Raw genomic sequence first — 25,841 nt, 5'->3', positions numbered from 1 at the left:
CTGTGTCCTGCCCTCTAGCCCACAGGGATGGGGGGACAAGTTAGAACATCCTTTCAACAGCAGATGTCCAAGCTGTGGGCAGAGGACCCTTGAATGCTGGCCCATCCCACAGCAGCCCACGCCGTGGCACCCACTGCGTCCATCTATTGAGCAGAGCCTCTGGGGACACCCGCGCCTGTAGGGAACACACCCACATACGCCCATGGTGTGTGAAGTCGTGCTTTGACACCCAGTCTTAGCATATCTGAAGCACCTTGTCCTGACAACTGGAAGTTCTAGAAGAAATAACACTCCAATTGCGAATGACACAGCGAAAGGAGCTGAAGAAACACGTGTTCCAGCCACAGATCCCTGCACACATTCGCCAGTGACTCATTGTGTGGCGCATGGTTCATTGTCACACAGTTGTGGGGTGCACACAAACGTCCTGTCACATGCAAACCTAAAACACTAAGGGTCACGATTACGACGGAAAGAATCACGCGGCCGAGAAAACGTGGAGGATGAAAACGACAACCCAGAGACGAGGCGTGAGAGTCGGGACACGCCCGAGCAGAAGGGACAGAGGAAATCCGCGTGCGACGCACCGGCGGGACACGCAGGGCGGCCGCGGACCACGGGGGACCCGCGATGAGCAGTGACTCCGACTTGATCACAGCTGTGTCCCTGCGGTCCGCAGAGAACCGTCTAAGCACGCGGCAGACGCGGCGACGCTCCGGACGCTATGGAAGGTACGGCGGGGACCGGCACGGGCGGTGCACCTGCCCCGGCTGAGCTCTGCGCGCGTGGTGTCGCGTGGGCACGTCCCGCCACCGTCCCCCGCACGAGCGCTCGGGTCGGGCCGGCCGCGCCGCGTGAAGACCCCGGGGACACGCCGCGGCCTCCGGGGCAGGCGACGCGACAGAACGCGCGGCCCGGGCGGCGGGGAGGGGAGGGGACGCCACACGAGTCGCCTCCTGTTTGTCCCCGACGCGGACGGCACGGGAGGCCCTCGGTGGCCGCGGGGACGAAGAGGAGCCTCGGTTCGCTGCACCGTCGCCGCTGGGGTCGTCTTCGCGCCTGACGCCGCGCTCTCTTCTCGGCGGGGCCCGACGGCGCGCGCTTCGTACTGCCGGGGACTGCGGGGACTCCGGGGACGCGGGCCCTCACGGCCGGGGACCCACCGAGGCAGGCGGGGCCGGGCCAGGCCGCAGGTGCAGACACGTAGACGCAGCCGCGGCGCGGGGGGTTGGGGACGCGTCCCCGTCCTCTGCGCCCGGCGCGCACGGAGCCCTCCTTGGGGACAGCTGCCTCCACGCCGCCTGCCGCAAGGACTGGTGGGGCACGGCTGTCGGGCCGCCCCCCGCTGGGCACGTCCCTGTTGCAGCCGCCGCTCCTCCTTGCTCCGATCCAGTCCCCGTCCGCGTCCCTGTCCCGGTCGAGACGCGAGAGCGCAGGCCGCGGCCGGTGCCAGGGTGCGGTGACCAGCACTCTGGGCCTTGCGTCCAGCGATCCGAGTTCAAATCTCGGTGGAATCTGCCTCCTCCTCTGGTTCTTCTGTCACCAGAGCAGGGTCTGGGCGCAGGGCCCGCGTCCGGAAGGGGGCGGACACCCCGGCCACGCCCCTGTGTGGGCGGCGACCCTCCCCTGCGGCAGAGCCAGAGCCCCTCGCGGGCGCGGGGGAAGGGGGCGCACGTGCTCCCCGTTTTGTGCGCTAACCCCCGAGTCAAGCCCCAATCGGCCCCTCAATGTCCACCTGTGCCCTCCTCCCCGTGTGTCCACCGGGCCCAGGACCCCCGGCCGTCCTTGCTTACGGGGTGCCGGTGCTGGCGGCTTGGGCAGGAGCCCCGTGTCCCCAGCATCCCCGAGGCTCTGCCCGCCGCAAGTCAGGCACCGGCCAGCGCACTCAGGAGTGGACTGCCACAAGAGCGAAGGTGTCCCCGTCCTCCCTCCCTCCCCAGGAGTTCCTGGTCTTTCTTTTTCACGTCTATTTTCTCTCTCTCTAGTTTTTGTTTAGAAAGAGGAGACCAAAGGGAGCTTTCCTGTTCTCCAAGACGCCCATGTCAGTACACAGAAATCTATCTCATACTTCAGCCACTTCCAGAACCTACTTATGGACGTACTGAGGAATGCTTAGCCAGTCCCCACTGACCGCACCTCGTTTACTCTTGAAGTGATGGATTCCTTCAGGTGCTTGTCCCCGGGCACCTGCAAGGTGGTACTGCTGCAGCGAGCGTTCCTAAGAGCCAAACTCTGGGAACTTTGTCTTAACTTGGGGCATTCCAGCCAACAGTATGCAGGCGTCCACTCTTCTCACTGACCCCAATACTTCATAAAAATCTTCTGCCCACCTGTTGGGCAAAAATAAAATAATTTGTATTCCAGAGTCGAGGGTTTATTTGCTTTAGACAAATGCTACGCTTGCTAAAGGCTGATTGGGGAAAAAGCCGAATGCTTGTGTGGAGTGGACACACAAATGCTGGGCCCTGTTTAGCGGCAGAGTGGCCTCGGGCAAGTCAGCCAACTGCCTGGGCCACAGATCATCAGACACATCTAGCTTAAACTCAGTGTGAAGGTCACAAAACCTCAGCTGCTCTGCTTCAGGCCAGGTGAGGCCACAGAACACTCTACAAGTCAGCACACATCTGAGACCTTGCTTGTTCCTGGCCCTGGGCTGGTGTCAAACTGCTGGAGCCAGCATGGTACTTGGACTCCAATCCTCAACTCCAGCAAAACTGTGGAAGGACCGGCATGGACAGTCGTCCACATGGGCTGGAACGAGTCCAAGCTCTCAGGCCAGGTGGAAATGTGATTGAGGAACCTGGGCTCTGCCAGCCAGGCTATGGTTTCTGAAAAGCAGAGGTGTTCACTAAGATGACCCACACACAACTTAGCAGAAACATCAGGGACTACTTCACGTAGATGGTTGCACCAGCACCCCAGCAGCAGCATTCCCGTACAGCGCTGGCAGGTTTTGATCCGGGCCCACCCTGTCCTCCTCCTCCTCCTGCTAGGATGGCCAGTACTCACCAGCAGACCCTGTCCATGCAGGGGCCACAGCCCAGCCACTGTGCTGCCCCGCCCTGACCCGGCTGCTCATGTTGTTTAGGTTATGAGGGAAAATCTCTTACTATCGTGCAGAAGGAAAAGTCCACAAGATAACCCACAATCAGCCACAGGTAAGGCACTGACATCTCATGTTCCAATGCCGGCTCTCTCTGCCTGGCCTCCCCACAACCCACAGGAGGCTCTGCGGCAAGTTGGCTGGCCATGCGTGATGTTACTCCAGGAAGGTGGCTTCTTCACCGTAGCTCGAAGAGGGCAGCCCTCCACACCTGAAACCTGTGGTTCCAGGCCCACTGAGCACCTTCCTGGACGGAGACAAAAGGATGGCTCCACGCCAGACACAGTGAGGGGGCCGTGCACATCATGTGATGTGATGTGACATGGCCCTTGCTGGGGAGAGCTACGCCTGGTTCACTCAAATCTCCACACTTGGACACTCACTCTTCAACTGTTTATTCCATCATCAGTTACTTTAGCAGATCGGAAACCCAATGTATATAGATTGGAGGCAAAAAAATACACTAACTCAACATATCTATCCAGTTATCCACCTGGATAGGTAGGTACACAGGGACAACACAGCACACAGTAAGATGAAGTCAACCTAATGTGCAGGAGCTTGACAACACTGAGGGCTGGCAGGTCATCATCATGTTAACAAATCCAAGTGCTTTGTGGAACCACCTCCAGGCCTCTTCCAGCGTCCCGTCCCTCAGGATGAATGCTGTATGGAGTTACAGGATTCTGCATTTCTGGTTGTTTGCCGGCGCTTTAACTGTGGATAAACTGCTTTCTCCTTTCTCGTTAAGGCGAGCTCACAGCAACAGTCCAGTGCAGGGCTGGAGGACCCAGGCCCACTTGCAGCAGAGAAGAAAATCCCAGCTGAGGTGAAGATGGGGAAGGTTCGGGGGAGGCTGGACCAGCAGATAGCGGTCTCACTGCTTCAAGGTCAGCAGGGGCCTCACCTCCCCTACTTCCACCCTGGTGGTACTGAGGAGCAGCGGAGGGACCCTGACAACCACAGCTGTGTGGCACCCCCTGGGTTCTCCACTCTGATATTCTCAGGCCCTTTCCCTTGCCTGAGGTGAGTCTAACTCAAAGACTGATTGTACAAGTTCAAGTCGGAACCTAAGTCGCCAGTGACCACAGGGTCCCAAGCTGAGGAGTGTGGTCCTGGAAGGGTGGCGGCTACTGCACTTTGGTGACCTTGAGGAACATGTTCCACTGTTGCCAGAACTTACTATTTTTTCCCCAAGAAAAGCTGGAAATTCAGATTTGTACATGAGGATCCTGGTTCCAAAAGGGTAGTTTATTCACATTCTGGCAAAAACATTTAGAGTAATGTAAATGGGTAAAAATAAGAGCCAAACTGGGCAGGGAAGCCACAACTATGTGCTGCCTGCCCCGACAACTCCAGAAACCAGCAGGTGTCTGCAGGCACAGAAGCCCAGCCCTTGCCTCCCACCTTGATTTTTACATCAAATGATCCAAGGCTTGTGAATAAAAACCTCTGAGGGTCTTAGCTATTCATAGGACACTTTTTGGATTTTTCTTAAACCTAAAAGACAGTAGTCTGTCTCTGTTCTCATTCTTTGGGATTCACCCCCTCACCCCCCAATCTTAGGATACAAGGATACTTAGATTGAGGAAGTCCCTCTCTCATGGTAAAACATTCAAATCCCACACATATGATGAAGATAGCACCACATGAAATTGTGTGAGGGGCCTCCAGTAAGCAGGGGGTAGCAGAGAACTCAAAACCCAAAGTAACCCGTTGACTTATTTGCTTTCAGTGTCTCTAATGCTCCACACTCCGAGTGGTTCCCTCCTATACAGAGCAGCCCCGGCCCCACAAGAGGAGCAGCTGGACAGGCCCTGCCCTGACTTGTTTCACCACTTGATGTCCAGGCTGTGTGTGCAGTGATCCAGGCTCTGGTAGGTGGTGTGCAGCGCTTCCTGGGCCTTGGGGGAGTCAGTCCCCTCCAGCCACTCCTGGTATAGCTCTTGCATGTGCGCGCTGGTCTCTGGAGGCCGCACGGGGATGTCAGAGTAGATGCCTTCCATCTGCCGCAGCAGGGACTTGTCTGCGTGTCCATCTGCAGTCTGGGCTTGGCCTCTGCCATTTAAGCATCCTGAAAGATGGACACAGGTGAGATCATTCTTTCCGTCAGGATAATCTGTCCTAAGGAAGCTTTTGCCTTAGAGGGAAGACAGTTTGGGAGCAGAAGAGGGAGGAAAGGGATGTGCAGTGTCACATGGCCTGAGCCTAGAGCCGGGTCCCAATCTGTCTTTCCTGAGGCTGTGAAGGACTCTGGTCCCAGGTTCACAGCCCTGTGTTTCTCTTATTCTTACCTATTTACATTACCAATGAAATGGTTTTGCCTAAAACCAAAGTAAGTTGCCAACCTTTGAGAACAACACGGCTTTGTACGCCAACATGGATTTCCAGCTTCTGTTGGAATTTATCAAAACCAGGAGGGCACAGAAATTGTTGATGTACTGGACCCCATCTGGGGGCTGCACTAGGGGTACCGGCTAGCCATGTGCCCGTCCACCCAAACACTGGTCTGAACGAAAACGTGCCTACTTACTCTCAAACGCATTAGATGATGTCATGATTAAGAGCATAAAAATTCACTCAAGAATTTGGAGCAAGTTCCCACCCTGGTGAATCCTTGCCCTCCATTGATCCCAGGGCTGCACCAGCTTTCCCAGGGAGCTTGGTCTTGTTCTCCTCAGACCTCCAGCTCCACACACAGGCATACAGGGGGCATGACGCACCCCTCCTGGCAGCTCCTCAGCCTGGCCAATGCTTGCCTCTGCCCTCGCCCCCTCTTCTCAGCGCCGGCTGGGGTTTCCTCACCTCCTGGACCCTTCCTCCTCCACCACAGGGCATAAACGGACCACCATGGGTCCCGGCTCCCCTTCTTCCCTGATACCCATACCTACTCTACTCCATCAGCAAGTCATCCCAGGGGACCCCCACCCCCTTCTTGGCTCTAGCCTCCTGTCACTGTCTCATTTGCCCCTCCCCCAGTCTGGGATACCCTCCCCACTTGCCTGGACTACTGCCACCTACAATGGTCCATCCTCCCCCCACGCAGCAGGGGCTCCTGAAGCGCAGGTGGGACTGTGCCCTTCCTGCTTCCACCTCTCACGTGGGTCTCTCCTGTCATGCAAGGACAGGACCTGGCTCCTGGCAGGAGGCGGGGCCATTTCTGCCACCTAGGGCTGGCCTTGGTTCTCGAGGAGCACGAGTCTTAGGTTTAAGGTGTTTCTCCACCCAGCTGCCCTGTGACCCACCACGCTCACCTGGCACTGCATGGGGCACCCCCCAAGGGAATTCTAAGGCAATGTCTAACTGGCCACCCTTTCCACACAATATGGGTGTGAGGGAAAGAGAGGAACAGGCAGGCCTAGGATGCCACATCCTGACCCCTGGGGTGGTGTCCATGTTCACAAAGCAGGCAGAGCTGAGTGAGGATCTGGGTGTAAGGAGCCCACGGGAGCCTGTGTGGCCCAGGCCCTACTCCTCTGCACCTTACCTCCAGGACACGCAAGGACCTCCACAAAATGGTACGGGAACTTGCCCTTCTTAAGCTTCAGGATCATGTTCTGGATGTTTCGAAATCCGTACGTGGCAGCAAAGCGTAGCACAACCTCTCCGTTCTTTTCAAGGGTGACCTCTTGGAAGTCTTTGTTTCTATAAAATGAACAAAGTGGATTCTGATCTATTAAGTCCTTTATCTGTAACTCCCTAAGTTTGGAAAGTCAGCAAAACCAAGTCTGAATAAACTCAAAAACCACCTCTCAATCTTGACTGGTGTGAACTCTACACACAGAACAGCTACATGTGCGCAGGCCTCAAACGTACTGGCCTGGGCGACCACCTCCGCCCCCTCACCTCAGGGACCGGTAGGTGATTTCCCCCACATCCTCGTTGAACAGCTCCTTGGCCGCATGTCTGAAGACGTGCGCCAGGTGCCCATCGGAGCCCCTGCCCTCGTGGCGCCTCACCTCCTCCTCCTTCAAGTCTCCAAACCTGGGCAGGCAGAGAAAAGACAAGTCCCTTATTAATGCTGATGAGAAGCAGTGGCAAGAGTTAGATCAGACTTCCAAAGGCCATTATGATCGCAGGTTGTCACTTAAAAATTTAAGTCCTTTACAAATATTTAAGCTCTGGGGAAAATCTTTTTATTGAATTTTAACAATCAACACCATGCTTGGTGCTGGTTCATCTGTTTACTTCTCTTCTCCAGGTGCTTGTGTATCCTGGGGGGATGAGAAGTGAGAATCTGAGGCTAACACAGGAGAGCTGCTGCCTGAACCAGGCCAGCACAAGGACATAAGCACTGGCCACGGGCACCTGAATTGCTTCAGTTCTGTGAATGTCAGTCCCATCTTCCATGGAGGGGCACACACGCAGCACCCAAGTCAAGGAGCTGCAGGGAGGACACGTGCAGCTGGCCTTTGGAGCACTCTCTGCCCAGTGCCCAGGCTGCAGCAAGAGCTGCAGTCCTTGCCGGCATCTAGGTCCCCGTCCACAGCAGAATCCCAGCCAGCTGCTCCAGGTGCAAAGGGGCCCGAGGGAGCTGCTGCATTTCCTGAGCGGTGATGCAGAATGCCGGGAACACATGACGTTCACAGGGGAGGGTGCTGGTGCATGAATGCATGGCCCTGCCCCAGCGGGAACATGGCTGTTTGTGCTTCTCCTCCTTCCTTGAGAGGTCAGGGCGGCTGTCACACCCTGGAAGCCCATCGAGCCCCCTGACTCTCTGGCAGCCCTGGTAAATGGTGCCCCAGTCCAGGGTACTATCCTCATCCAATTCAAAACCCAGAGAGTTGGCTGAGGGTTGCAGGGGGAACGTGGCCTCGTCACCAAGTGGAGCAGCCCTGGGACTGGCAGAGCGGCCAGCAGAGCTCACAGGACACCCACCCACTAGGGGACCCAGCCCACAGAGGCCACTTACAGAGTGTCGACAGTGGCACCTTTCACTGAGAGGTCGCTTTGCTCCATTATCTGAGCGATTTCACCTGTAAATGAGAGGCACAAGACGCCATGAAGGACACGGATGGCTCATGCCACTGGAACATCATGATTCCCTCTACCCCCTGCGAGAAATTTAACATTAGTGACCCCAGATGCCCTCCCTGCTATGAAATCTCCATTACAGACAGCAGGAACCCATCTCAAGGGCAAAGTAATGCTCACAAAATGTAAGAAGAGTCTAATGCCTCTTTCTGCCCTCGACCTGGGGGACTTACCTACATAATCTCTCCATATATTTGTTTCCCAAGTGGAAAACTTGCATATAGAAGGTCACACAGATAGGATGACCAAAAATACACTGGCTACGTTTATAGGGCATAAGAGATCAACCGGAAAGGAAAAGCATTTTCTCTAACTCCTTTTATACGTGGGTTCCTGAAAAAAACCCCTTGATAGAGAAACTGAGTCTACAGCAGCGCCTGCGGTGCAGACACCATGCGGTGGCTGTGAACACTAAGAGAACACGGTTCAAATCCTCACGCATCTCCACTCGAGAAAGACGGCTGGATGTGGTTGTCAAGAGCCGCCACGTGTTTTTATCCTGTCCAGATAAGCAGATGGCCCTGCCCTTCCTCAGGCAGTCAGTCCTACTGTCCTGCTGAGGCCCCTGGCCCACCCTCTCCCGTCAACCACCAGAGGCAGCCTGGACCTCAGGGTCAGAAACTTCCCTGTGGCAGTCAACATGCTAGAATTTTCACTGTCCTAAGAGCCAATCATTCTGCCTAACCTGCCCAATGTAAACACCTGCAGGGGCCTGTTTTCAGAACCCGATTAAAACAGATCTGTCTGGATTTTAACAAAGTCTTAAGCCCCCCACCAACTGATTTCAACATTCTTCTGAGTGGGTTTCCATGATTCCAGGGAATGATTTCAAGCCTCAACACACAGAGGACCCACTGTGCAGGCTCTTAACATAACACCTGAAAAGTGACACCAATGAGGTGGTTGCCTGCAATGTCACTGGAACAAACGTGTATTTTCCACTTTACTCTAAATGAGAAAAGCTTCACTTGAGTCCTAAGTGCAGACTTGGTTTGTAAGGAGACCTTCTATAGTTACATGTGACTTTTCCTACTGAGAGATAATTACTAAGTGGGCTGTAATATAAAATTACATTCTCTAGAGACCTGACTTATCTGGAGGAAGACACAGAGAGGAGATGGGACACTGGATTCACTTTCATGAAGTTATACCCCAAGGACCATCAGCTGTCAGTAACCTCAGATGGTGACCACAGGGAGAGGTGCTGAGATGGCTTGGTGATGCAGAGCTGCCCAGAACCTTGTGTGCACCAGCCAGCTGGAAACCACCTCCTGCCCCCCACCCCAGTGCCCAGGCAGCTCTGCCCACCTCACCTGACGTTAACACACAATCAGCACCCCGGGAACCAGGCAGAGCAGTAGAAAAACCTTCTCGAAGAGCCTCCAGCTTCTTGTCATAGCAAGGGGCCACAATGACATGGAAAATCTTCTCTGGAGACAGGTTCTGTGGAGGAAGAGCACTCTATATTCAGGGCTGGTGGAGAGGTGACGACAGCATATTACGGTTAGTGCCGAGAGCACCCCCGCCTCAGCTCCACTCAGCCCCAGCACCAGGCCCATGTACATCTGCTGCCTCACTCTGGACAGAGTTGGATTCTCCTAAAGAATCTACAAGGCCCGGCAGCCCAAGGAGCCTCCCTAACAGAACCTGGAAAGCTGAGCCTGTTTCCTTATGAACCTGTGCACAGGGAAATAAACCGGGTAAGAGCAAAGCTGCTGCGGCACTGTCACCAGGGCCCAGGTGAGGGTCTGCACTCTGACTAGTTTACTGCAGACTTTCCTGAAGCTTCCTTCCCAGCCCACCCCTCTGCTGGGCCCTTGCCACATGGAGCACACGCTTGCAGCTGAGCTGAAACCAGGGCAAAGCCGGGAACTGGCAGTGGCCGAGTGACCCTCCCAGTGAGGTCTGGGTGGAAGGGCCCTGCTAAGTCTTGAGAATGTCCCCCAGAATTCATTTGCTGGAAATTTGGTCCTCACTGCAGCAGTGTTGAGAGGTAGGGTCTCTGGAAGGTGATCAGGCCCTGAGGGCTCTCCCTTCATGAATATAATCCATTCATGGATGAAGGGATTAATGGGTTATCATGGGAGTGGGTTAGTTACCATGACAGTGGGTCTGTTATAAAAGCCAGCTTGGCTCTGAGCACATCCCTCTCTTGCCCTGGGATGCCTCCTGCCTTGTCATGACACAGCACGAGGCCCTCACCAGAGCCAACCAGATGTGGCCCCTTGACCTTGGACTTTTCAGCTTCCAGAATTGTAAGAAATAAATTTCTTTTTTCTTTATAAATTACCCAGTCTCAGGTATTCAGTTATGGCAACAGAAAACCAACCAAGACAGGCCCTACTCAGGGTAGGAGCAGAGCCAAAGAAGAAAGCTGCCCTGCCAGGGGCTCAGAAAAGGTGGCCAGAGGCCAGGTCTCTGCATTTGGCCATCCCCCAGCAGCACCTGCAGGAGGACCTGAAGCTTCAGCTCGAGCCAGGGTAGGGCAGGGATGGCAGCATTTAGAAGACCGAGGAAAACCTGGGTTTCCCCCAAGATGGAGGTAGGGCAAAGGGAAGGTATAAAGTTCCATAGTTCATTTTTTTTCCCCCTCAAACATACACCTGACATCACATTTATGATTTGCCAACTGTGGTGATTTTATGATCAAACCAGATAAAAAGAAACATTTCCTGTAGCTAAAACAACAGGACTGGCAGGTGTGTTGCTTTTTAGGCTGGCTTCATGTGTCTGAAAGATTCCTACTTTTGCCACCTTCTCTAGTTACACCACAGTGCCTGAACGTGTTTGTTCCCCTGCGGGAACTTGGACTGAGAAGGACAGTGCATGGAGTCCCAGCAGCCGGAGAATGAACCGCTGGAATGAAAGCCCTTCTGTGGGTGGCTTCTGAGACATCAGGGAGTTCCAGGAGGACTCTGGCTTGGACCAAGGGGCTGGCCAGGGCTGAGGCAGGGGCATTCATGAGCCCTAGGCTGGGACTCATTCTGTCATGCGGTGGACAGCGCTGTGACCACTGCACAATCTCACAGAAGCAGCTAAGGTAGTCATGTGATGCCTGTGGTCTGAGGGAAAGGCAGGGGCAAAGGCAAGTTTTGGTTCCCTGAGGGACAGCAGCCTCTGGCACAGATCACATGGGACCTGCCTCAGGGAGGCTGTCCCAGCAGCAGGCGGGCAGCACTGCCATGGGTGAGGCCCATGCCTCACTCTCACCAGGGTGGGCAGTGTCTCTACTTGGCCCAGAACGGGCCCAGGAGAAGCACCGGAGGCCACAGAAAAGGCTGAGGAGAAAAGAAGAGATAACGGCAAGAAGAGAGGCACAGAGAAGGACATGGGTGGGAAACAGCACTGCAGACTCATGTTTTGAGGCCACAGCTTCCCCTCTGCTAAGCTGGGGGCCTTGTCCACCCTGGATGCGTCCAGGGGCCTTGCTCTTGGGCCCCCTGTGCCATGCCCTTCCTGCTTGCCCTCAGTTCCAAACACTGGGCGCTTCTTACAGTCCTTGACCAGCCTGCAGGGAGCTTGTCTCCTTCTGCCCCGTGTGCTGCCCTCCGGGGAGAGGTCAGCTTACCTGCTGTCTGGCAAAGTAGTCCTTCACCAAAGAGCCCATGACCTGCTGGGGGGACTTGGCAGTGCAGAGGTGGGGGGTGACAGGGCGACCCAGCACCCGCTCAGCATATCGGACCCAGCCTGGGGAGAGAAGGAACTCATGAGGTCTGTGGCCTTCCTGCCATGCCGCGGGGCTCCCAGCTCCTGACAACCTGCCACTCCAGGGGGAAGCTAGAACACCTCTTTTTCATACCTGTCAGGAATTTGCAACAGACTCTCTCCCCCAAACCTCTTCCACCCACAATCTGCCCTCCTTGCCAGCTCAGGTTGTGGGTCCCGGGAATCCGCAGGACTGGAAGGTGCTGGGAAATGGGAGTGCCCTGTCAGGCCCCTGGGCAGGAGAGGACCAAGGGGGAAGAGAGGTGAATTGGCATTGCAGGTCCCCCAAAAGGGTGAAGGAAAACAAGCTTCGAGGAGCAGCTGGGAAGCAGCAACCTAGGCTGCTCAACGTGAAAGCCCGCTGCTGGCTGCGGAGTTCTCCCCAGCGGGAGGCAGCTGCTACAAGCTCACCCAACCTCACCAACCTATGGTGAGCTGATAGCCCAACTCATGCTTTTTACATCAATAAAACAGAAGAAATTCATGCTACTCAGACAACAACGGTAAATAACAAAGTTTGCATTGTGCTCTCTATGTGCCTAGCATGAATCTGAGCCCTTCCCCTCTGAGGTGCTGGTTCTTACCACACCCTCTGAGGGCACAGGTCAGAGAGGTTAGTTGACCACACGACCAGCAATTCCATCTGCAGAAGCCATGGCTCAAGAATGAGCCATCCTGGCAACTCTGATTTTAGGCCCTGACCCTACAGACAGCCATGCGCACACGCGAGCACACCAGAGCAGCACAGCATTGCGGGAAGGGGTGGAAGCCCGGAGACCAGCTACTGCCCCTGCACAGAGGCTGGGTAGACCGCTGGGGGCAGTCAGCCTCCCCTGCCCACTCCTGGTGGGGACTCCCAAAGGGGGAGAAGCAGCTCAGGCGCCACCATCAGACACAACAATCCTGTCCCAACAATCAAAATCTCCAGCCACAGGCGTTGCCTGTGTGCACTCAGGAAACACCCACAGAGACACAAGATGCTGAGAGAAGTGCCACGGGGGGAGGGCTTCCCTCTCATTCCCAGCCTCTGCACACTTCAAATTCTTTGCCACATGCATGCAATAGTTTATTAAAAACCAAAAATCTACCTTAAACAACAGTACTGGGCAGGCCCAAGGACCACATCCTGTGTGCCACCTGCTTGCCACACCCACCTCATCTCACAGCACAAAGGCTGAAGCATCCAGGACGTGCCTCTCAGGCACGTCAGCAAGTGACCTTGCTGTGTGCTGAGGCAAAGGCTTTGCAGGTCTAGGGCACTGCAGGTCAGAGCCAGGGCCCAAGGAGGATGGGACCTGGGGCCTGGTGCCACGGCCGTTGTGGCGGAGGGACGTGCAAAAAGGATGAGGCTGTCGGTGAGGAGGAGCCGGGTCCTTCAGTTGGAAGCACACCTACCACCAGATAGGTTAGCTTTTCCCATGGGTTCCTTTAATCAGGATTTCATTACTGAGCTCTTGCCTGGACAAAGATGCTGGGCCTGTGCTGGCCCTGGCCTGTTACGCTCCTGTCGTCTCATGGTAGCACAGGCATGACAAGACCGCCTGTTTCCTACCTGGTGGGTGGTGGCACTTTCCTCTGTCAGAAAACCCCACCCTCCTCTCCTCAGAGTGACCATTGATGAAGTCATCAGAGGAACAAAGCGTTCAGAGGGAGTGGACTGGCATGAGGCACTCAGCCTCTCTCTTGATGCTGTACGGCAATGGAAGTGATTACCTCCCATAATTCTGCTTAACCAGCGCTCTTGGCAGGGGCAGAAGACAGCCATGGGATTCTCACAGAGCCCCACAGGCCTGCAAGCACATCCAGAAGTTGAGCAGCTCAAACACCTCCCTTCCTCTGCTGGGCCTGGGGCAGGGTGGTGGCCCACCAATTGTGGGAACAAGGAGCCCAGAGTCAGATGGCTCTGGACTGTCCATGCCGGGGCAGGCATGGACACGCCACCCTTCAGCGAATCCCAAGGAAGCAGCTGTGGTGGTGGTGGGTCCTACATACTAGCCCCTGCCCTTGCACCTTCCCTGCTCCCCAGGACATGAGGATCCTTGAGTCAGGAAGCCATTTTCAAGGAGCCAGTATGTGACCATCCAAGGCCCTAATTCAACATGCCAAGTGAAATCAGTTAACCTCGGTTTTGCTTTAATTTCCTTAAATTGTCAATGCAGAATTACAGAAAAGTTTTAGTTTTGAACCAGATCTCAATAAAGCATCTCCCTGAATTTAGAATGTGGTGTAAACCTAAACAAGTTACAGTTTGACACACTTAGGTATAAAGAGCTTATGGAGAAAAATGCACCATTAATTAGGAAGAACATTCTAGAAGTTCCAAACCTATAAGGTAACAGCCCTGAACTGCTAAACGAGACTGTTAAGTGCAGCAAATCTCAAGCTAAGTAGCAATGGACTGACTGGTTTGCAGCAGGTGACTGGAGTGGACAAAGGAAGGGTTCTGGGACACACCTCTCCTCAGAAGAGATCTCCCAGGGGTCCCCTCCTGGCACTGCCACAGGCAGAAGGCTGGCTAGTTTCCACATAAGCCCACAATCTGTTTACTATCCACATTAGCAGTTAGTTCTTTCTAATGAGTTAAGGGTTTCATTCTAGGCTCCATCCCAATAGGGCCTCCCACATAAGGAAATTAACAGATATCTGTTGGTTTGCTTTAAGGAAACAACAGGAATTCTAGTTCCACCTTGCTGATGAGAACTATGCACAGAAAGTTTGGAAGCCACTGTGCTAGGGTCATGGGTCTTAGTTCTGGATCATTTTATGCTGCCTCTTCCTCGGTGGTTGGGAGGAACCAAGCAACAGTGAGAAGTGCTAAGAAGCCATGCGTGTGGCATCTTATGAGAGGGAGGGGACAAGACCCCAGAGGCAGAGATCACCACACAAACACCAGGGACCTCTGCAGGTCACGTGGAGCCCAGGGCTGTGCCCTGAGCCTTCGGCAGTGGAGACTAACACTTCACTCCTGCAAAGACACCTAGAATGACCAAAGAGCTTAGTGTGATGCTCACAGCTGAGCAGAAGTCTGTACTTAGAGTCTAATGACTTATACTTAAATCTCTGAAAGTTGCGCACCACTCTTCTAAGACAAACCACACACCTGAAACATGTCACGACACCCCTGCCCCACCTGAAGCCAAGCAGACGGCACCAGGCTGTAGGCCATGGTGCTGGCACAGCTCGGTTGAGTCAGCCAATGCAGCCTCTCAGACAGAAGGTGAGGTCCCTCTTCATGGCTTTATGAACAGGTAGAAAGTATTTCCAAATTCTAAGCAACCATACGTCACATTCTATTTTATTAAATCATAATGCTAATGATTGAAGGTTGACATGTAAAATGCTAGAAAGAAACATGATGGGGAAGAGAATAAACTGAGAATTGAAATGTGAATAAAACCCTAAAAATTGTATAGCCTGCAACTAGCTTAGACGGCATAGATCTCCCTATGCTCTCATAGACCAGGTATGTTGAGAATAATTGTTGACCAAATCTTGTTTGCCAGTAGAGCAACTCCTTCCTTTCCTTATGTATCATGTTCAAAAATTTCTTAACCCCAAATTTTCATTTTTCCAGAATTGAAAAGCCTGTGATTCATCTTTTCTATACCTCAGGCACCAACTCTTTATACTAACACTAATTAAAGAATGGTTTAAAAAGTGCTCCCTGACAGAATCTGAGTATCAGTGTAAAGAAATTTTTTATTCTATAATTTTTATTTAAGTTGACAAAAGATACATGACTATCATATCTATAACTATTTGGGTATCTGAAATATGTCATACTATTAAAAAAAGATTTATTTTTTGTAATACAAAATATGTTTGCCTCAGAAACTTTGGAAATATGGATAAATGAGAAAAAGAAATTAACTCTCAGCTGTCAGGTCTCCCTCCAAATTACCTACAGTTAATAAATGCATTGGCCGACACAGAATGATGCATCAGGCCAAACTCCTCCCACCTTGTCTAGGAGCCAAATGGGATGGGCCTGCCTGTCTCCAATCTCATCTGCTACCAAACTCAGATTCTTGGGAAATGGCACCTCTCTGGGGCCCTGGGGCTCACCAGGACAGGCGGAGGTCAGCATGGGCAGCGCGCGCTCCTCCTCGCTGTGCTGGTGATACCGACGCACAAATTCTTTTTGACTCTCCAGGATGCTGAAGTCCGCAGCTATGGTCATATCAAATACATAGCGCACCCCTGCAGGAGAGAGGGGCACATTCAGCTTCTCACCTTATGAGATTTACTCCTAGACCCTAAGTGCTCCCAATACTTGCTCGTTTTTGCTTTCTCACATCTAAGAGGCAAACTTATAGAACAGATTCTACAGCACTTTCCTGAAATCAATCTTGGGTCTTTCTACTACTAATGGTGTTCACTCAGGACCGTGCACTTTACCTTTTTTTTTTTTTTTTTTTTTAACTAAGCATGTAACATTTTATATAGTATATATGTTCTCTCTTGCTTATTCTTTCTCTCTACATCTATGTTAATATACTTTATAATACTCCATATATAAATTAATGGAGCATTATAAGGTATTTGCAGCATTCTCTTCCAATTCATTGGCAAATTAAATTTCAGTCTATGATGATCCTTGGCATTTTTAAATTAAATGAGTACAGTAGAATGGCTGAGCATACCTTTATGATGGTCTTAATTTTATGTTGACTTTTAACTAGCTATCTTTTTCTTGATGTAATTTTCTTAATATTGGTAAACAAGCCTGAGACAAGAATGTACTTTTAATAATTATAATAAAATAAATTAAGCAAACAACTTTAACATCCACACTGGTCTAAATCTTAAGAGCAGTAAGTTATTTTTAAAAATAAACATTATAAATTTTAAGTATTACCCTAAGAAGTCAGTTTCACTGTGGACATGTTTTATTAATATTAATATATAATATGCAATCATACAGTTTAATAAAAGTCTCTCCTCAAAATATGGTTTTCACAAGAAAATATAGCATCCAGCTCTGATCTTTGGTAAAACTAAGCGAACCGTAGGCTTTTTAAGATTAGAAGCATGAAGGAATGATATAAGATAACACTCATGGCTGTGGCTTAGTTTTGGTATAACAAGTTATGCACTAAATACCAGGTCGGGAGAAACTGCTACTCACCAAGAGCACCAAGGAGGAATGAGGCCCAACAAGGCCACAGGCTGCTTCTGAGACCCACATCCCATTCTCATGAGGCTTACTCCAAACCTCATTTTATTATTAATCCTTAATATATTTACATCTTTTTTATTTTTAAAGATGACTGGTAAGGGGATCTTAACCCTTGACTTGGTGTTGTCAGCACCACACTCTCCCAAGTGAGCCAACTGGCCATCCCTATATGGGATCCGAACCCGTCGCCTTGGTGTTGTCAGCACCACACTCTCTCAAGTGAGCCACGGGCTGGCCCTATATTTACATCTTTAAAAAGCCCCTGTGCACTAATAAAAGCTCAAGTGCCCAAGGGCTATAAACACTGCTGTGAGCAAATGAGCAGCTTGGCCAAACCAGTCTGACAAAAGCAGAAGATACAGGAGAAGTTTGCATGATATCTCAGGCAGTATTATTCCAGTGTGACATTTGAGTTCTTTGTATTCTTAAATTACAACTTTTCATTTCTCATGTAAAGAACACAAGCCCATCCCCTTCCTGCTGTGCTCTGTAGAGAAGTTCCTGGGAAACCTAATGCTAATAATTTCAGATGTGATTATAAAATAAATGCCCTCCATGAACTGGGGGTGACTTGGAGGCTATCTGCCCAGTGCGGGAACCTCCCAGGTGTCACTGTCCACACCATCAGCAGGTGATCACTGCTGCTCCAGGAGGGGCCAGCCCCCACTGTTACAAAATACCCACCTGTGCACGGCAAGGGGGTGACACCCGCCTACCATCAATCAGAGGCTGAATTTCATGAAACACGGGGACCTTTTATATTCCACAAGGCTCTCATGGAAGTTTTCTTACCTACCCTGTGCCTTTGTTAATTGAACCTTAGAGATAAGAGGGGCACTTACAAGCTCAAGTTATACACTTACAACTTATTAAAAGGCAACTCACCAAGACTTTTGAGGAAGCCACAGAGCCTTCTGGATGCATCAGTTACATTGAGGTCGAATTTAGCAGCAAAATAAGGCAAAGACTGAGGACACACAGACACTACCAGCACTTTGTGCTTTGAGGTATCACATTTCTAGAAGGAGAAAGAGAATGTCATGTATGTGAAGACGCCTTGATGAGAAATTCAGCACAATGTAGCAGATGTTCTATGCAAAGACTGATAAAATGTTCTATGCAAAGACTGATAAAACACTGTCAAATGTTTAAGGAAAAAAGAAGGGGCAGGCCGATTAGCTCTGTTGGTTAGAGCACCAAGGTCACGGGTTCTGATCCCCACACGGGCCAGCCGCCAAAAAAAAAAAAAAAAAAAAAAGTCAGGATTAAAAAATGAGATAACTGTAGGCATATTGTTCTTAAAAACGACAGTTTCTTATATCAGTAAGTGTGAACATCTGGAGGAAATGGATGATTTTAAAGGAAAAATTAAGTCACAACATTGGTCCATAAATAACTGAAAGGACACAATGACAATAAAAAGAGACACACATGTTGAAAAGGTGTTCAGAGATCTGTCCCCTATACTAAAAGTCATCAAGCCCAGGCATCTAGTGGCAAATTCTAAAGGAGGGAGTAATTCTCATCTTCTACAAACCGTTCTAAAAAATGCTGTATGAGTATAAACAATCATAAAACTACACAGCTATCAACACTCTGAAACCAAAACTAGATGTTAGCAGCTCAAGAGAAGACAGGTTAAAAGAAGAGTCACAGACTCACATCAATAGGAATTTGGTTTATTCATTTCAGATCAATGAAGAAAGATGATGCTGGAAAAATTGGCTTTTCAAATAGAAAAAATTGGATTAAATCTTACATTATATTAAAATACAAACAGTAGATTGGACAAACAGCACAAGATAAAATAAAAATTGTCAATAAACATATCAATGATCTCCAGCCTAATAACCAGGAAAATGCAAATGAGATAATTTTCATGAATTTGATATCATATGGTCAGGATAGCTGGACAAAGCTATTTGCCTATATCACTTGTGGGAGTAAAAAGTGATACAGACACTTTTAAGGGCATTTTGGCATAAACTATTGATATTAGAGTATTAAAAGTCTTCAGTAGTTCTGTGTGCACCAGGGGAAACTAAGCCATATCGTAGTCAAGCTGTGTCTGTTCAACATAATAAAATGGCTTAAGGCCATTCTGTTCCCTGAAAGGACTTGAGCAAGCAGGCGGCTGGGGGGTCGGGGGGATGTACATAGTGAACGTGGCAACAGCGCGGGGGATGTTGTCTCCTTGTTCATACCACCCTAACCAGGCAGCCAGCTGCTTGCTCATGGACCTCCCAGGTACCCATACACTAGAAAGGGCACACCCAGACGCAACTAATGCTGACAACCGAAAAACTTTTTTTTTAAACCATTGATTGCATATTTTTAAAATTAACTTTTTATTGAAACATTGATTGTAAGGGGCCGGCCGTGGCTCACTTGGTAGAGTGTGGTGCTGATAACACCAAGGCCATGGGTTCGGATCCCTATATAGGGATGGCTGGTTAGCTCACTTGGGAGAGTGTGGTGCTGACAACACTAAGTCAAGGGTTAAGATCCCCTTACCAGTCATCTTTTAAAACAAAACATTGATTGTACATATTTATGGGGTAGTTATACTTCAAAACATGTATATAGTGTATGATGATCTAATTAAGGTAATTAGATTCATCACTGTACAACTTAAATCATATTTTGTAATGCGCAAATCTGGTCTCCTGTCTTCTAGTCATCTAATAAAATGCATTAAATCGTTAGTTGTAGATTGCTGGGTTGACTATATACCCACAGAACTTGTTTATTCTATCTACCTGTAATTTGTGTCTATTAACCAGACTCTCACCCTCTCCCCTCCCCCCACCCCTTTCCAACCTCTAATAACCAGTTGCTCTCTTTCCTCTTAACAGTTCAACTTATTGTTTTAGCTCCTCATATGAGTGAGAACATGTGGTATTTCTTTCTGCGCCTGGTTTATTTCACTTAACATAGTTTTCTCCAAACTCATCATGTTGCTGCGAATGGCAGAATTTCATTTTTTTATGGCAGAGTACAATTCCATTGTGCAAACGTACATTTTTCTTATCCAGTCATCCAGTGATGGATATTTAAGTTGGTTCCAACTCTTAACTATTGTCAACAGAGCTGTGATAACCATGGGAGTGCAAGTACCCCTTTGACATGATGTTTTCCATTCCTTTGGGTATATATCCAAGTAGTGGGATTGCTGGATCTTCCGGTTTCTATCTGCAGTCGTTTGAGAAACCTCCATACTGTTTCCATAACGGCTGCCCTAATTTACAGTCCTACCAACACTATAAGAGGGTTCCCCTCTCTCTGCACTTTCACCAGCATGTTATTCTGTATTTTTCATACTGGCCAGTCTAACTGGGGTGAGATGATATCTCAACGTGGTTTTGATTTGCTTTTCCCTGATTATGATGTTGAGCATTTTTTCCATATACTAGTTGGTCATTTGTATGTCTTCTTTTGAGAACTATCTAGTCAGCTCCCTTGTCCATTTTTAATTGCGTTATTTGTTTTTTAATTATTGAGTTGAATTCCCTGTATACTCCGGATATTAGTCCCTTTGTTAGATGCATAGTTTGCAAATATTTTCTCATTCTGCAGGTTGTCTCTTTGGTCTGTTTATTGTCTCCTTTGCTGTGCAAAAGCTTTTAAGTCTGATAAAAATCTCATGTTTATTTTTGCTTTTGTTGCCTGTAGTTTTGAAGTATTATTCATAAGATCTTTACCCAGTCCTGTCTTGGAGCATTTCCCTTGTGTTTTCTTCTAGCTGTTTTATAGCATCAGGTCTTACATTTAAGTCTTTAATTCATTTTAGTTGGTTTTTGTATATGGTGAGAGACAGGGGTCTATTTTCATTCTTCTACACATGGATATCTAGTTGTGCCAGCACCACTTATTAAAGAGGCTGCCATTTCCCCAATGTATGTTTTCGACGCCTTTGTCAAAGATCAGTTAGCTTAAGTACCCGGATTTATTTCAAGACACATATTTCTATGTGAAGTTGTGACTTAAAAAATGCTGGATGACTTGTCCAGGAAGATGACAAAGGGGTGGGTGGCAAACAACAAGAAGGGGCTTGGCTCTGGGCTTTGTGCTCTGTGCTGTGACACATTAAACCAGTGTTTCTCAAGGATCCCATCTTACTCAGTACATCAACTACTGCAAAATGAGTGACTAACCTACTCTGCTGTGTGGGTCAGGGAAATGCTGCCCTGGGCACAATGGGACACCCTTTTAAGGGCATATGAACATTCCAAGGGAGTGCATAGTGAGCCAAGAAGTGCTTTTCAGCCTCACCTGCCTTCATCTTTCTTTTCTTTCCCTTTGAGCTGTCTCAGTGAGAGACAAGCAACAACGGGTAGTTCTGTATAGGAGGTCTAGTAGGGATATACTGAAGGAGGAAGGAGGGAGATTTGGGAATATTCTTCCTTGAAGAATCTTAGCCTTGCCCCAGTCTGATGAGTCCATTAGAACATAACCTGTCTCTGAAAACATACTCCTGAAGCAGAACAGCATCAGCTCAGGCACCATGCCATATATATGATCTCACCAGGCTGAGGTCTCCCCTTATGCCAGAGGAGCCTGATGGGTGGTGCAAGCCACCACCCCTGCCCAAGACTCAGTGATGGAGCCTGACTTTGTGCAGAGATGCCATTCTTAATGAAGAGGGGCCTGGGTAAGACTGACTACAGCAGGGGACACCAGCGACATGAGGAAAAGGCTCAGGTACACATCTGGTGTTCCAGCAGAGGCTTCCCCTCAACCTCCACCTCCCCACCATGACTCCCAGCCACCACATCAGCAAGTGCCCCAGATGCCATACCTTATTAAGGTTCAGAGCATGGAAGAAGTTCTTGGCATTCTGCTGGGAAAGCTGGACTCCTTCCTCTGCAGTCACGCAGCTGTCACATGCCAGGCAATCGCTCAGAAATATCTTGGCATCAGCCAACTTATGGAATTCTCCCTTCTACGAAAGAAAGATGATGTTCTGGTGTGCCTCTTTAGGGAGGGTAATAGCATAAGCACAATATACAGAACTTACACTAAACCCTGGAGAGAACACTAGAGGCCAGGCCTGATGCTCCAGGGGCTGGGAGGGAGACAGTCTCTGCCTCTGAGCAGCTCAAGGTGGTGAAGAAACACAGGGCATAGGGCACGGGGCATAGGGCACGGGGCACAGGACCCAGCCCATGAGGACACTAGGGACTTATGCAGATACCATCAAGGGTAAAACCCACCCCAGCATTTCTCATAAGTAGGAAGGAAACATTCCTGTGTTCCGGGAGCTGACCTGACTGGCCCTTCCCCTCCTCCTGTACCCTGCTTCCTCTTCAGTGTCTATGACCCAGCTTCTGGATTCTCTCCCTGGCTTGGCCTCTGACAGCTCCCTGAGCTCATAGGTCCTGCAGCTCCCCGTGGGTGCCCACAGGCCTGGTCTCTCCCAAGGGTCAAATTTGCATAGCTCACTGTTGGCTCTGGGTTTCCACTTGCATATGAACAGGCTCCTCAAATCACCCAAGGCTGAACTCTGGATTCTCAAACCTGCTCCTGCCCCACCCCCATCAGTAAAGAGTGACACTGCTCACCTGGACGCTGAAACTACAGCACCTCGGTGTCCACCCCCCACATCCTCTCCTTCCTGGCTGGCTTGTGGCCCACCCTGGCCCTCTGCAGCCCCCACAAAAGTCTGCTGAAACGTAAGCCACCTCCCTACTCTACCTGGAGCCCTCAACAGCAGCCCCTCACGTGGGGGTCCTCAATACAGCTCATGGCCCTTGTCTGCCCTAGTCCTCCATCACCTCTCCTCTTGGTTTTCATGTCCAGCCACACTGGCTCTTGCTGTTCTTGCCATCCCCATGGGAAGTGCTCCCTGAGAACCCTGGACTCATCCCTCAAGTAGCCCTCATCAGAGAGGATATCCAGACACCTGCCCAAACTGTACTGCCCTTTGCCTGTCTCTTTCCTCCCCACCCATTTGTTTTCATAGCACTGGACTGCCACCCTGTGTTTATCCCTCCTTGGTTAGCTCTGTGAGAGTACAAACTGTCATGTTCCCATCTGTTCCGGCATCTGTAAGAGGTACCACATGCAGAAGGTGCTCAATATATTCCGTATTCCAAAGTTTACTGGAGTCATTTCAGCAAGTTACAAAAAAGCTCCTCAGGTAGTCTGTGCATTTTTCTTTAAAACATGATTTGACAGGAGACAGCTCTGGCTGTGCCCCCTCCATCCATAGCACACTCTGAAGGGGAGCTCAGGCCATCACCTTTGCCTCCTCCCCAGACAGGACCAAATGTTCCTGTGCAGCCTGCTCACCCTGGGATCTTGTTTCATTGCAGATGAGGATTTAGGAGGTCCACACGGGGCCCAAGAGTTTGCACTTCTAACAAGCTTCCAGGGGGGGCTGGAGCTGCCACTCTGCTCCAAGGATCTGGTTCGTTAATAGATACTGTGGAGCTGCACTGAGAAGTCCACCTGCACTGCCCCCACAGACCATCCCCATCAAGGTGCGGATGACCACACTGTACTACCTCACCCAGCAGTGTCTCCTCCCAGGCATGCTGCACACAACCAGTCCTCCTGCAAGTTTTCACGGTCCAGGTCTGTCTGGTTCCTTTCACAACTCTCATGTTCCTTCCTTTCTCCTCCTGCCTCTCAAACTCACACATTCTGCAGAAGCCCTCTTCCCTTTCATCTGGCCCATCTGCCATCTGCCTCACTATTCCCAGAGAAGCGCCTGCCAGTCCCTACTATCTCCACCTCCAGCAGAGTGCTCTCTCTCCCAAGCTGCAGACTGACATCCTACTGAAAGCCCAGTGTCCATGGAACTAAAACTGTGCTTACCTCCTTGTGTAATATCTTTTTTTCTGCCTCTACCACTCTGGCTTGCTCATCCAGGACCTGTTACCCAATGCCCAGGCTCTCAAAGCTACCTCCTAAGTGGCTTCCTTCGATTGTCCACCTGCTCCAGATAGTTTAAGCCTGTTGCCTCAGTGCCCTGCTCTAGAACACACACTTGAGTCTTTCTTCTCACTCAGAGAACTTCCACAGCTCCTCACTGCCATCGATCTGGTGAAGAGGAGCCACCGCCCCTCCCCAAACCATGCCTGTCCACACCCTCCTTGTGCATGGAATACCACTGCCCCATCCACATGGCCCATCCTGAATTCTCACCAACCTTCAGGGCCCACTCCACTAACCCTTTCCAAGTCCTTCTCATCGTAACACTGAGCTGGCAGGGTGCCCACCTAGGCTGTGTACACACATTATCTCATCCTCACCAGAGCCCTGGGAGGGAAGTAACCCAACTCCCCGTGCCACTGATAAGGAAACAGGCCCACAGGAGTCAGATATCTGTCCAAGGTGATGCTACCAGAGGGTAGGCGTGGGAGGGGTCAGGGCCTGACTGCTCCAGAGCACTGGCCCCGAATGGCCCCAGGACTCCCTGCCTCTCTTCTGCCTTGTGGTCGGCTCTCGGGGTGCTTGTCTTATGCCTGCTGCTCCCTAAGCCCTACAGTCCCTACAGCACAGCACTGGCACAGAGGGGGAACCAAATAAAGGCCTGTCAGATTAAATATCATTATTAGAACAAGTAAACTTTAAAAAGTTACTAGCTTTCCCTATGTTGTTGCCAGCTCTCCATTCTGACAATTAGTACCAGTACTTTCTAAGGGAGGAAGTGAACTTAACCTCTCCCCACCACATCCTTCTCTCTGTGAAGAAGGAATAGTCATAGAGCTCACTTGAAACGCTCATTCTGAGCATGAAATGAGATTCCACGTATAAAGCACTTTCTTTGGTGCCCAGCTCAGAGTATGTACCTAATAAACATAAGTCATTACTACTAGTAAGACAATTAAAAATCAAGAGCTGAGTTAGAAGTCATTAGAAAATTAAACTTACAGAATCAAGAAGTTTGATTTGTTCTATAAATTATCTATCTCAACTCCCATTTTACAGAATGAAACTTCCCCGTTAAAAAGAAACACTAGAGGTTTCAATACCACACCACTACTTCCTTGTCCCCAGTGTGCTCTGTTTTGACAATACAGGCTGCGTGTCACAGATGCACCGTCCGGCGCGTCTTTAGCCCCTCAATTTTACTTCGGTCGGTGACGTGCACGGGACGTGAGCCCCAGAGAGCAGAAAACCAGCAGCGAGCGTTCGCTCTAGGCTGATAGGGAACAGAAGTCCACTCGCCTCTCCGTCTTCCCGGGCCGGACTCGGTGCATCCGCTGACACATTCTCCTGGTCGTCGGTTTTCGTCTTCTTACTACATTCCTTGAAAAGACACGGGAACGTCCTTAAGGAAAGGCCTTCAACCTGGCCGGCCAGCCTCGCGTCCGCAAGTCGCTTCCGCGGAGGGACGAGCCCGTGCGCGGCGGGTCCCGGACCCAGGCGCGCCGGCTGGGACTTGGCGGCCGCTGGCGACGCAAACACAAGCGAGCAGTGCAGCGACACGCGCGACAAGACACCCCCGCGCGCCCCGGCCGCCAGCCCCCGCCGGGCCGCCGTCGACCGCTCCGCGTGCACTGACGGCAGGAGCTCGCCCGGGGCTCCTCCTGACGCGTTCCGCGGAGGGGCTCGCAAACCGCCGCGAGCACGGAGAGGCCGCGCGCCCAGCCCCGGCAGAGCCCGCTCCGCACGCGGCGCCCCGTCAGCCGCGAGGCCGCCCGGCCCGGCACCGCCCAGAAACGCGACCGCACCACGGCCGGCGCCCACCTTGCGCGTGCAGTGCTCACACTTCATCTGGAGCGCGGCGGCGGGAGGACGAGCGCCTCGGCCTGAAGGAAGCACGGGAGACACCGCCGCCGCCCGCAGCCCTTTGTTGTCGTCTGCCTGGCG

General features: G+C 50.9%; 1 protein-coding gene across 1 annotated transcript; it reads right to left on the bottom strand.

Moving 5' to 3' along the window:
* Positions 1–3,489: 3,489 nt before the first annotated feature.
* Positions 3,490–25,841, bottom strand: NARF (nuclear prelamin A recognition factor). Its single transcript, XM_063080639.1, has 11 exons — positions 25,719–25,841; positions 25,197–25,277; positions 21,820–21,963; positions 17,907–18,039; positions 15,908–16,042; positions 11,706–11,824; positions 9,451–9,580; positions 8,016–8,079; positions 6,950–7,087; positions 6,591–6,748; positions 3,490–5,177 (listed from the first exon to the last, which is right to left on the bottom strand). The coding sequence occupies exons 1-11, from the start codon at positions 25,743–25,745 to the stop codon at positions 4,936–4,938; spliced, it is 1,371 nt and encodes a 456-aa protein (XP_062936709.1). The 5' UTR covers positions 25,746–25,841; the 3' UTR covers positions 3,490–4,935.

Source organism: Cynocephalus volans, chromosome 16, assembly GCF_027409185.1.
Source record: "Cynocephalus volans isolate mCynVol1 chromosome 16, mCynVol1.pri, whole genome shotgun sequence".
In the NCBI taxonomy this organism is placed as follows: Eukaryota; Metazoa; Chordata; class Mammalia; order Dermoptera; family Cynocephalidae; genus Cynocephalus; species Cynocephalus volans.
Note: the sequence above shows the minus strand (reverse complement) of the source record. Positions and strands in the feature narration are given on the sequence as shown.